General features: G+C 37.2%; 1 protein-coding gene across 1 annotated transcript; it reads left to right on the top strand.

The window, feature by feature from the left end:
• The first annotated feature begins 4,133 nt into the window (after positions 1-4,133).
• Positions 4,134-7,939, top strand: LOC137396700 (uncharacterized). The gene is made up of 6 exons (XM_068083015.1): positions 4,134-4,273; positions 4,454-4,607; positions 5,736-5,917; positions 6,076-6,160; positions 6,271-6,516; positions 7,082-7,939. The coding sequence occupies exons 1-6, from the start codon at positions 4,205-4,207 to the stop codon at positions 7,429-7,431; spliced, it is 1,086 nt and encodes a 361-aa protein (XP_067939116.1). The 5' UTR covers positions 4,134-4,204; the 3' UTR covers positions 7,432-7,939.
• The last annotated feature ends 5,555 nt before the right edge of the window (positions 7,940-13,494 follow it).

Raw genomic sequence — 13,494 nt, 5'->3', positions numbered from 1 at the left:
GTTGGCTATTAATTACGTCTAGCTTTCTTTATTCAAGTGCACAAACTGAAATATCTTAGATTTTTTTACTAATCAAGCAATCACCTAAAAGGCCTCATTTCAATCTAGTCTTTGTTATAAATACTCTCCGCCTAGCAATTAGCTACGTAACTGAATTTCCTGCTATAATCAGCTACGACGTAGGAGAAATGGTTTCTAAGGCTATCCTAACTCAATCTCTTCTCGCTATCATAAATTCTTGTTGCCAGGAGGAGGGCTATTTAGAACAATTTGCTATTTTAAGCGTTGGTATTCCGGAAAAAGTATAGCGGAATTTGATAGGTTGATGAGGTGCACATATACCAGGTCTATTTGACAATGCTGCCTCGTCTAACAGGCACACGTCAGCGCTGTTGCATGCCCTTTATTCAAGTAGAATATCTGCTGTGCGGCACATTCCTCGGCGTTTTTACAAATAGCACTTTGTTTCAGCCCTCATTCACTCGGTGGTGTCATACTGTTGGAATGTTCCGGTATTGCAATCCATTTATGATATTTCTCACACTGGTCGTAGTCTAGGAATGTTATTCCTACAACAGAGAAAGTACAGCAGAAATATGTCTGGACATGCAGAAGTGTATTCCAAACATTCGTACTGATAGAACAACCCATACAGAGCAGAGTTGTTGTTCAGAACACAATCTTGAGGTTTAAGTTTGTTGTGATGTTGTAGCCATACCCTCTGGAGATAGCGCATGGCTTTGATTTGCCTCGGTCTTTCAACATCAAAAAATTACAATCGCTTAAGCTGGATGTTTTCAATTAAATGGAATGAAAATAACAAGCCGTATATGATAATATCTAACAGCTCACTGACTAGCTAGTTAGTTGTAATGTAATATTCTTGCCAACTTCACACCCTATGGATTCCTCCTAAATACATTTTCATAGAGCCGTCTGCTGAATTGTTGTTTTATTGTTTTATTTATACTTGCTCATCATCCTGTTGAACTTGTTTTCATCTCTATAAATTCAATCGTTTCTCTACCAGAAGCTCATCAAATTCTTTTTCACTGATCGGTCATCATTTTGGTTAGCTATTGAAGAAATCATCGGATATGGTGTACCGTGTTAGATACGCCATGCTTTTATGTTTATGATGAGATACGGTGTAAATTGAAAAAAATCAATTTGCAGATCTCATTGTTTCGCGCTTCCAAACACATTGTTAGTACAGCTATTAATTCTCATCTGGTTCTGAATGAGCAGAGTTATTTGTTCCGAAGTCATTTCAAATCAGTTTGTAATAAAATTTGTAACATTTGTTCAAGATATATTCAAATTTTATTACTTGGTTGGTTCTTTGCCGATCCAAAACGTCCATATTGTTTTCTTTTAGGTAGTTTATCACTGTCTTTGGCCTCTCACATTGAGCTCTTTCAATTATAAAGACGGAACACGATTGCTCGACTGCGTGTAGTTTTAGCTCATTGTTATGTCCTTGTCAGAAACCTATGGACCAGCTTGAGCTTTTTTGCCGATCACTAACCCTGCAGTCGGCCCCATTCTGCATTCTACACCATACCTCTGGTTGTTTCATAAGCTGAGCGAGTGATGTATAACATCACATAAAACTAGGCGATAAATTGGCGCATAAAACTGACATGATGTGTACATGTGAGACATTGTGTGATCTCTTCACATAATACTTTTCTATCAGTTTTGCAAGCTTAAGTGCTCATGCTTATCTATGGAGTTGTCTTCTGGATATGATGGTTGTTAGAAGGGACCTTTAAAATCAGGCAATTTCAAATCATTAAAAATTGAACATTAACATGTCACACTGACGACATTTGGGATACCCCAGCTACGCACCTCTGTTGCATGCATGCTGCACTCTATAAGAAATACCAGATCACTGGCATTCTTCAGTAGGTATGCATTTCTCATATACAATCAAACTGTGTTTTATGCTCACCATAAATGCATATTATGCGCCACACAACATTGTGGAAAATGTTTACATCAACATTGTTAGCAAATTCCAACATGGAATGTCGGAAGTTCCGTGATACATTACATTTAGAAGTGAAGAAACGAAAGCCTAAATTAATTGCAGCTTGTAGGAGACATTGATAAAAAAATATCAAATTAAAAAAATGAAAAGTGTAAATAAGATAGAATTAAAAATTTATGCAGTCCAGTTAGATTAGTCCTGTATTTACCTGTGCACCATTCTTGTCTATACCACCAAGAGTACACCATCGTTCTCTATATCACCAAAAGTACATCATCCTTCTCTATCACCAAGAGTACACCATCTTTCTCTATACCACCAAGAGTACACCATCCTTCTCTACCACCAAGAGTACACCATCCTTCTCCATACCACCAAGAGTACACCATCCTTCTCCATATCACCAAGAGTACACCATCCTTCTGTATGTATGTCACCAAAAGTACACCTCCATTTGTCTGTTTTCATCATAATGTCCAAGTGACAAAAAAACTTTATTAATAATTACCTTATTATTTCAGTTTATTACATATAACATAATCTTTATATCTAATTTTAAATAGTTTGATATAACGCCCTTGTTTTAATGCAGTACATAACTGCTTAAAATATTAAAAATTTAGTCATTGGAATGAATTAAATGAAATACAAGGCGGTTTGATGAGAATATATGCAATAACATATAACTGTCTTGACATACAAAAAATTGTTGAATTGGGTCAATTTGTGCATCAAGCTTTGACTAAGTGTATTATGATAGTTATTAAAATTACTTAAGCTTATTTCTAAAATACATTTAAATAGAAATGAGGATGTCGAGTAACCCTCTTACAGCATTTTATTCTGTTATAAAACTGCCTTCAGGCACATCTTAAAGCTGAAACTTTCCAGAGTGTTAACTTGAAGATAACATGGGCTAAACTGGAAACTTTATAGACTAACTTGTTATAGCTTTGATCATACTTAGTAACTGCTGTAGCTCTGGTATCATAGACAGAACATGCCGGTAGAACATACCGGTAGAACATACCGGTAGAACATACCGATAGAACATACCGGTAGAACATACCGATAGAACATACCGGTAGAACATACTGGTAGAACATGCCGGTAGAACATACCGGTAGAACATGCCGGTAGGCTGCTTGAAAGAATTGCCTATCACAAGTATTGCTCCTTTATACCGATTGCCGTCAAATAACATTTTCTCCATGTTGGTCACCTGATCGATTCACGGTAGTAATGGTATGACCAGGGTTTGCTCTCTAACAGGTACTGACTACAACATCCTTGTATCTATGTATACACTACACTGCGTAGTAAGTAGGGCCAGGGTATAGGTAATTGTACCCGGATGTGAAGCAATTTTTTGATTCATTGATGAAAAACCAATATCTATTCTCTGACTGGCCTGCATTGCTTGAGATTCAGATAAGAATAATCAAGAACAGGTTGATGTTTATTTTTTGCTGTCAATACATTTGGCAGCTGGACTCAATTTTTTAATGTGATCAACATCTGCATTTTAAGACAGCAGCATCTGATGTCTTAAAATAAGACATTAAACTATGCTCTACTTAGCAAACATTGGTTATTCATTCAAACGATTAGTTTTTAATGGCCGCCCACTTTCATTAATACTAGAATATTATTTCTCTACAAAGTTTTTTCACCCACTTCCCTACTGAGCTCATTTGTGAGGTGATATATTTGGACGAGGACAGATATTCCTTGTAATCCCTTGTCAGTAATTACCAGACAAAAATAACGGCGCCCAAGCGAATGCGGATCCACCAAATACTTGACATAGCTCAGCAAATTGTGTTTACTATAAAAATAGATGTTGAACAGTTGGCCTGACTCCTACCTATTCATGCATACTCACTCAGTTATGAATATGTAATCGTTATTGACAGGGGTATTTTCGTAACGCAATACGTTGCCTTTAAACCTTGTCCAAAGTTTAACGGGAGCTCTTAGAAGGCATTGTAAACAAGAGAAGAATGTAGGCTATACTCATGGGTGTTAGGAATCCACTACAAGCGGTCGCTACGTGTGAGCAGCTGCCTATATAAAGCGAGGAGTGTGGGCAGTAAGCACATTGGCAACTTGACTATCAACTGCTGCAGACGTACAATATACCGAAACAAATACAGATAACAGTTGGATATTTGCTGCAAACTTTTCTCTTCGGGAATATAAATAGCGATGTTTTTCTCTCACAGCCGAAGTGCTTCATTCCTCATGGATATAACATTCTGTTTCACACTCTGCTTGGTAAGTATCTACTATTATCTACTAAGTATCTACTATTCTTCATATTTGTATAATATTTATTTTGTGAAACAATATCAGAAAGCTTTCAGTATATCATTTGTTTTTAAAAAGCTACTGCATTTCTATCATATAAATGAAATTAGAATCTTGGCTTACGATTTTTCATTCGCATCGTTGTAGCTGATGAACAGCATGGTTTTGGCTTTGCCGTCCCGACGATTCAAGAGACAGGATGTGAAATTAGTTCCAAACTCATTCCAGGTCATAATTCAAAGCTCTCTTCCTACATCTGTACCAATAGGCCAGAAGTCATCAAAATATTCTTACAAAACAGGTGAGCAAACAAATTTTTGCTTCAATGCATTGCCCGAGCGCGTAAAACTGCAACGCATGGAAAGACTGATGCCCACCTTGAAATACTAGACCACCCAAATCACAAGTGCTGGGAAATGTGGCCGATCACTCGGTTCAATTCATGCTTCTTTTGTAGCAAGCAGCGCTTTGTTATTCGTTATAAGAAAACAAATAAATGACGTATAAATTAGAGCGCATTCCAAAACAATCTTAAACAGTTAAATTAATTGAGTGCGATCAGCCTTTCGGCCACCTGTCAAGTGCTAAAGTCACTGATCAACATTTGTGACTCGCGCACACTGACCAGCGAATGTCACTCGGAGATTTTACCGATGTATTAGTGCCAGTTTGTTCATTGATCAAATACAAGGAGTTTGGTGTCAACTGATCAGCTGTAACCTAGAGAGCGTGTGCCACAGTCAGCCTGTAGTCGAGCAATTGCTCATTCTGCTGCCTCCTTGTATAATCTATGAAACACGAGTGCTTAATGATTTGTCAATTTATGAAAGTTTGCCCAATAATAATTTGGTATGATTTCTTTGTAAACAAAAAACAGTATTTTCTGTTTTTCTTAGCATAAATGTGTTTTTATTACGTGCGTAGTTGAACTTTGTTTGGCAGTAAAACTTTAATGTCGTTGCATTTTGACAATAGGCCCTTTTTTACCATTCTGCTTCTTGATAACAAGGATTTAGTGTTAGAAAACGCATGGTGCCTGCGTAATATCACAGTTTCATTAGTCATTCCACCTTGCAAACTTTCAGTAAAAGTGCAAACAATCGGCGGAAGGTGTTCAAGATGGGTGAAAGGAGTAAAAATAAACCTTGCTTTGAGCTGATATTACATAAATGAGAAATCGTTGCTTGCAATAACACTTCAAATGTCATACATAATTGGCGGCAATTAGTGACCTAGCAGTTCATCTTATTTATATTTCTAGGCATTTCCTAATTAACTATCTACTATCTATCAGTGATTACTTACCAAATTTGTGAGAGTTCACCTCTAAATACCAACCGGAAATCTTGGAAACTATATTTAACTTTTCTGCTATAGAGTAGGGAGTATTCTTCCTAAACAATATCCAACCACTTTTCCTGTTTTTTAGGCGACTCGTTGAGCTCATACCAGTCTGACCAAGGTTACGTTTTACCATGGCCGGTTGAGGCGAAAGTTCCAGAAGAGAAAGAACGACCATCTTTGAATGAGATGTGCAAGCTGCCATGCAAGTATGGATATGAGGCTGACATAGAAGGCAATGAATTGTGCAAATGCAAGGATCCGTGTGAGGTAAGGAGTTTACTTAATGTTTTAAAACAGACATTCTGTGTTCATCGCCTTTGTTTTCTCGATATATCTCATAGTATGTTATATATATATATATATATATGCTAAGTTTATAATACAAGCAGCTGTGTGTACAATTTCTTCATATTTACTATTTGTAGGGAGTAAAATGCTTTGGAGGAAAGCAATGTGAGCCCAAGAAAGAGTGTATATTTGATCAATGTGAAGTTACAGCCGTTTGCAAAGGTAGGTCTGCGAATAAAAGTTATTGTTTATAACACAAACAGTGTTCACAAATATTTAGATAACTGTATCTATTATTTGTCATTTCTTTACTTATATTTAAACTATTTTAGGGGCTGATGATGTCTGCTCCCTCCCAAAGCCCAAATACACATTCATGTGTGAGAAATTGTCGAAGCGATACTACTTTGACACAAAGAAGGGTTTGTGCAGAAAGTTTTGGGGATGTGCTGAGATCAAAGGTAACAGCTTTGACAACAAAAAGGCATGCAAGAATGTCTGCTACGATAAGGAGCAGAAGCAGCGTGACCGAAGTGAGAGGCAGCATAAAAAGGGCAGCAAGGAAGGATCAAGCCAAGGTAAATTTACTTTCAACTTCAGCTACTAGGTGATGTCAAGAACTAATCGTTTTCACAATATGTAAGCTGCAGAAGATAGGAAGTGATGTAACAACAACAGGGTGAAATTGATCAATTGGGTTGCATATCGGGTCACAATTGCTTCCTGCTTTTAAATCGTGACAGTTTTCTGCAAGTATCTTTTGTTTTATTTATAATATTTTTACGAATTTAATTATGTTGACAAATTCAAACTGTTGACAAAAATAAATGGTTTTTAACCTTTTTAATTAAACGCAATGGAAGTTTAGCATTAAAACTTTCCTACGAAAATAAAAAATAGCTTTTATATTCAACTGAATTGAAAGCTGCCATTTTCAATGCATTGCAGTTTGAAGGATACCTTCCATATTTGTAATCATATTATAAGCTTATAAAATAAATCGTTAAAATATTATATTTATATAGATTATATAATCATGAATTCATTGAGAGAATATTATATTCTTAATTTGAAATAATGTATAACCACATCGAATATTGTTGCCACAATATTTTACTAATAGTTAAATTTTCTTTCTTACAGTGAGCAGCGAGCTGGCTGAACAGGAAATGAGTAACCTCATTCCAACCTACCAGAATATGCCAAGTATAGATAACTTCATATCCGAGGATTTCGAAGAAAAAAATAACCAGGTTGAACCCGACCACAAAAAGTCATCATTCTCTAATTTGTTTAGCAACCACGTGCCAGGGCTCAACCAGCTATCTGGCTGCCCAAAAGACAATCAGTACGAACCGTGTCCATTTGATCCTTGCGGCGGCTGCACCAGTGGAAATGTGCTTTGTTTGACATCGTTTTGCGGCAAATGTCAAGCCATATACATTGATTTATTAACAGGACAGGCCAGTGATAAGTTTGCCATACATTGTTGAGGGCAAATGGCAACAGTAAGATGGTTAGTTTGAGTCCGGTGCCCAATGGTGGTATGGTAGCTGTCAATGATGCTGCCACCAGATTATACTGCTGACACAAAAAGAGAGAATTACAAACTATCGAAACTCTGATGGAAAACTTCCTTCACTTAGCGTGAAATCTTAGGAAAAGGCAGAGCATTCTCTCAGGGGCTATAATATATACCTTTACCTCACGATGTTTGTTCATACTTTTGAGAATGGTGGCTACATAGCTTCGTGAACCTTTTTGATGAAGTGCATATGTTTTACGCTGACAATTGGTCAACACACCATCGCTTGCACTGAAACAATGCACGGATGGCTTTGCATTGTGCATGAGATCATATGCGCTTGATTAGGCCTTAATGAATTCAATCTCGACTGCATTATCATCCATCCTTTGTAAATAGAATCTGCAATACTCTGACGAATCCTATCATATTTTTGTACATCTTGTATATAAAATTTTTATACTTATTTATTTTTGACGGTAGTTAGAAAAGAGCAAATGCTCAATAATATTTTTTGAAACAAATATATGAGAAAGTTGATAATAAGTTATTTGTGTCTGCCTGCTGAATATTGCTTACACGCATTAGCGATAACGAGCGTAATTGCAATCTAGTACCACAACCATTGTGTAAAAAGCTTTGGGTGTGAATGAAAGAAAACAGGCTTAACATTGTAAACATACCCAGCTCTGGATAATAACATGTTGCTTAGAACTTCATCCACACCCTATTGAAGTTTATATTGCCAAGACTCAGTAAATGGTTCAATAATTTATGTCTAATCTCTCATGTAGACCAAAAACTGAAATGAGTACATAATGCTAATACATAATAATAATACATAATAGTAACACATAATAATAAAAATAATGATCAAGTCTTACTTGACAGGGTGCGGGTTTTCTCTCGCTAAGCACCATGTTCTGTGAGGACATGGTTTCCCGCACTTCTTATAACCATGACTGTTTTTGGCAGGTTTCAACGGTGGTTTGCCATTGCCTTCTTTTGGGTGTTTTTATTAGGAATAAAAGCACCCAGCAGCATGGGTTCATAACAGGTCAAATCATTCTTGATTCTTAACCAGGCCTCAGGTTAAGAATCGAGAATTATGGTGTGTCATACAAGTCATTCAACAGCAGTTGTGGTCTGGAATTCCCACCTTGTAAACAATTGGTTGCCGGTGGTAACAAGAATTGTTCCCCGTTTGCCAAATTGACAATGCCGTTTTGTCTGTCATGACTACACCAAAAAGTAATCTTTTGTCCTTATGACGACTCTGAACAGAGATTTGTAAACTAATAAACACCTTCAAGGTATATGCATGAACCAAGTCAATTCTTCCGCCAACACATAATAACTGTTTCCTACTTTCACATGATGATATATACAGTTAGTTCTAATTGGAGTGGTATAATCACTCAACACTTCTCTGATCTGTTTGTAACAAATTTAAATATGAAAACCTTTACAATCATAATAGACACAACTTTGCATCTGATGCTTATATAAAGACTTGTGTATTATATATCAATAACACTCTAAATAAAACTTTCTTATAAAGCTGGCAAATTATTGAACAATCAAATCTAGGCGTTAAAAGTTCTTGGACTGCTTATACGTATCCATGGCAGCATCTACTCATACCATGTCCGTGTTCTAATGATTTGCTCTAATCTCTTTAGTTAGAAATCATTCACTTTTATATATAGACTGCTCAGGAGCGCGTGCCTGCAATTCTTCATGCTGTAACCTTGTCATTTTAATCTTTACTAGTGGCAGCAAAAAGGTGTAGGCAGTGAGCTGATATTGCTGCCGTCTAACAACGATCTTACATTTCCGCTGCAAAGTACTGCGTCTAATTATTAAACACGTCGTCGCGAGACATCAAAGACAGTTACGTGTTCGATACTTTTCTGTGCCTAATTAAACGGTGTCTTAAACAAAAGAACAACTCCTGACAGGTCAAAAAGGCAACCTCCAACGTAGTGATTATACCATCAAATTGAGTTTGTATCAAGTTTTTCTAGACCATGCTATAGGAAGGTTTTGTAGCTTGCCACATATGCACTCTGTTGCAACACAAACATATTATGATAAAATATTTACTTAGATTGATAATCAAATTGGCTAAACATTATTAGGTGGTCTACAAGTACATGTATCTAGGTTTGTGTCCTACAAATGTCCAAGTTTGTGACCTATACATATCTAGGCTTATGACCTACAAATATCTAGGTTTGTGACCTAAAAATATTTAGGCTTGTGACCTACTAATATCTAGGTTTGTGACCTACAAATGGATCAATGATCGTAGAAGCCTTCCTCTTTCGCTAAGTTTTCATATAGCGATAGTGTAGTGCACCAGTGCCGAAGCGCGACGCTGCGCCGACAAGCAGATCATGATTCCATGGAGCGCTATAATGAAGCGATAGTTGTGCAATGCCTTGTGTCTACAAAAAAAATTTCTGCATATGAAGCAACAGGAAAGACCTATGCGCACACACAAGTGCGACGCCACTCGGTCGCCAAGGCTGGTTCCATGGCTCAAAAATGGCACATCGCAAGGGTATTTCGCTTCCGAGCAGCGACACTGAATCACAACAGAATAAGAGAAAAACGACAGTTTCCATGATGTCATGTCACCGCGTGAGTCCATGATGTCATAGCTACAGACACATATGAAAGTGTGTAGCCACACTAACACTAGATGGGAACTTAGTAAATGTAGAGGACCATTAAACCAGTCAGATCCTCCAAATACCATGGTAACTTTGCCCTTAGCTAACTTCATGGATGCAGCACAAGTTATACTCCAGTAGACAATTTATGGCACCAAGCTACATTAGAAATTACCTTATCATCACCAGTTTTCACCTAACAGCACTAAAACAAAACCATAATTTGCCAGTTAGGCAATTTACATGAGATGCATGAACTGCGGAGCCATAATCCGAGACGACAGGTAGAGATGGTATGGCTGGATAATTCTAGCTTTGTATTTAGTTGATAAGGTGCTAGGTCTATTCATCAAATGTAAATATGTTATTTGAACTGTTTTACTATAAAAAAACACTACCTTTGATTTTGTGGACAGTAAAAAGGCTTTGCTAATTTGCAAGCATAAAATGATGTGAAGATAAATGCTATTAGTATGTTTTTGTCTAACTTATAGCATTTATTGCTATCTTTTATTTTGTTTATCAGGATCGGTTATAACTTCATAAGCTTTGATTGCAGCGAACTACTTTCGATTCGAGAGATTCTGCGATTTCCTATGGCCAAAATATTAGTTGTTATGCCCTTTGGCTTCCCCTGCAGCGCAGTTTGAAATAACGAGGAAGTTGATGTCACTATGTTGATTTGCGCACAAAATAAAGAACCACGGAAAACACTAACCGGTGTCATAGAAGTTTTTAGTAGACATTGTTAGAGTTTAAAAATGAAGTTCTTGAGAATTTAGGCTTTTCAACTTAAATATGTCATAGAGAGGAGTGATTGTGGCATACAATACATGGCCTACTGTATTATATTATATACATATATATATCATATATTATAGATAAATCATATGCTTATAATAGAGCACTAGTAGTAAGCATGGCATTGCCCAGGATTCTTTTAATATTGAATCAGATAATCCATAGCTGGGAGTTTAGGAGGAGGCTGGCTCTCTGCAACTAGACTAGAGTTTGAAACCAAATATCTTATCAAATAACAGAAAAACACTGAGCGTGTGGAGTTTGGACGAAATCGGACAACAAATGTGGAAGCATAGACCAACAGATACAATGACGAAGTGAGATTTATTAATATAGGTTGCTAGCATTGCGAGTTAGCCAATAACCACATTTTTATATGTAGTTTTATTAAACTACCATCAATAGCATAAGATGATATAAAACCAACTAATAACTTAGACTAACATAGCTGTGGCTCTAGATGTGGAGGCTCACTGGACACGTGCTGAACATCTTGATTTTAACTGCGTAAGGAATGTCATTATGAAATATGTGTGCCCGGCTCTGCCTAGCTTAACGCAGTGGAATATAATAATATAGCGAGTGTAGATTCTACCTGGTAGCCATAAGCCACAGCCAGCTGCCATCAGCTATGCTGTCAGCGAGTCCCAGCTGATGATCAGGGAGGCTTTAAGGAAATCCTGTGATTTAGGATGAGCCAATTGAGCTATAGGGAATTGGCTCAGTACAGTACAGCATCACAGATCCGCTGCACAACGAACAATACAATTCACTCGCAAGGAAATTCCATAATTTTTGCAAGAAAGAATGCATTTGCAAGGAGTAGATGCTCGAGGCAAGTATTAGGCCTTGGTGCGCTCTTTGCGTGCAGGTCTTTAGGGTCTTTCTGTACTCGCTGCTTTCCACGAGACAAATGAGTGACTCAAACTTATGCCCTCAATTCGAGTGTAAAGGCAGCTTCAGGGTGTAAGCGGCATCACTTAGAGACCAACCAAATAATAAACTTCATCTTACTAGCATTTACGGACACTGCGGGAGGGCAGAGCTGCCAGAACTTGGAACTAGAAATATTTTACCAGAATAATCACAAATTTCCCGAACAACAAACATAAGAATACTATAGAGTTGGAGAACTGATACACACAAACAACTGTGTTTGACAAACTCTGAGATATTAATGGATAAGAAAGAAGCAGTGATGGCTCAGTAGTTAGGGTACGGAGTTATAGTCGATGTTAGTAGCATGATGGTTCGATTCACTCAAGGACCTTTAGCGGTGTTAGGAAGGGAATCCAGCCACCATTGCTCCTGTGCTACACAAGTCTAAAGTTCAGAGACCTTGCTAAAAAATGTAATGTGGTGGCGTTCTTACATGGGTCTCCCTCGCACAGTCGTCCGTTTTGACAATGACTGCCTTATGATTTGGACTCTCTCCTTTATTTCACGTGAGTATCAAACTATATTATTAACCAGTGAATTTATCAACATAAAAATGTGTTGCAACACAAAACAAATAAAAAGAAGAGCACATACACCATGACATAGAGTGAAATAATTTTGGTTTAGAAAGTTTTACGTCAATGAGTCTTTGCTGACATCAACTGCTAGAGCATCTATACTATATGTGTTAATTTTAAACAAAACATAACACAGACTATATTATACGCTGTGAAATGGAAGCCTGACCAGCCGAATCAGCTGCTATTACATCACTAATAAGCAATCAGCCAACTCCAATAATATTTACGCATCCATTTAAGGCAATTAGCGAGGCAATGACGTCTTCGACCAAATCTGTACGATTTCAACTATAATAATTAGCCGCAATATATATTTTCCAATCAGTCTTGATAACTAATAAAAATAAAATGGAAACAATCAATACGAAGTATATTAGACTAAGTAACGAGATCGGGCTGATAGCAGAGGGGAGAGTTCCTATCTACCGATCTCGGTGAACCTTTGGCAAATTTATCCACAACTTGGTTGTTTATCTTATTGCAAACAGCAACATAACTCGAATGCTTCTACGTTTCAGCACTTTCTAACCTTTCCTGAATGACGTTAAGAAATTCTTTAGGCCTAACCAAAAAGTCACTCTATTGACCAACCGTGTGTTACCCAGATGTCCGAGTAATCGTAAAAAAATGTGCTGACACCAAAATGTTTGTTTGTCCTGCGAACCAAAATCTGACATACAGGCAGCATGTTAACGTAGTATCATGAACTCTTCAAGTCAAGCATCTGATCATCAGTGCACGAATGCGTACAAACACAAGTATAAGAGTTCATGCAATCTGCGCGCCAGAGAGCATGAGTCAAACAGATAAAACACGTCAATGTATGCTCTTTGACCGAACCAAACATGATACAAGAAGCATAATATAAGCAAAGTTACTTTAGGCCAGGAAATCAAACCCTAAGTCCATCACGCTGACCTTCAAGATCTCCGTAAAGGTTGAAATTGCTCTGTTGAGGCATATGAGTGTGCTTATTCTGCTGGCTGTTTTATTATTTGTCAAAGAGGAATAAAGCAAAACTATAGATTAGAT

This window comes from Watersipora subatra, chromosome 5 (assembly GCF_963576615.1).
Source record: "Watersipora subatra chromosome 5, tzWatSuba1.1, whole genome shotgun sequence".
In the NCBI taxonomy this organism is placed as follows: Eukaryota; Metazoa; Bryozoa; class Gymnolaemata; order Cheilostomatida; family Watersiporidae; genus Watersipora; species Watersipora subatra.
Note: the sequence above shows the minus strand (reverse complement) of the source record. Positions and strands in the feature narration are given on the sequence as shown.

What these genes read in the sequence shown, in the direction of transcription:
- LOC137396700 (XM_068083015.1), top strand. Translation starts at nt 4,205, where the DNA reads ATGTTTTTCTCTCACAGCCGAAGTGCTTCATTCCTCATGGATATAACA. An exon ending in TCTGTTTCACACTCTGCTTG is followed by an intron (nt 4,274 to 4,453) that starts GTAAGTATCTAC and finishes GCATCGTTGTAG; the next exon opens with CTGATGAACAGCATGGTTTT. An exon ending in AATGCAAGGATCCGTGTGAG is followed by an intron (nt 5,918 to 6,075) that starts GTAAGGAGTTTA and finishes TACTATTTGTAG; the next exon opens with GGAGTAAAATGCTTTGGAGG.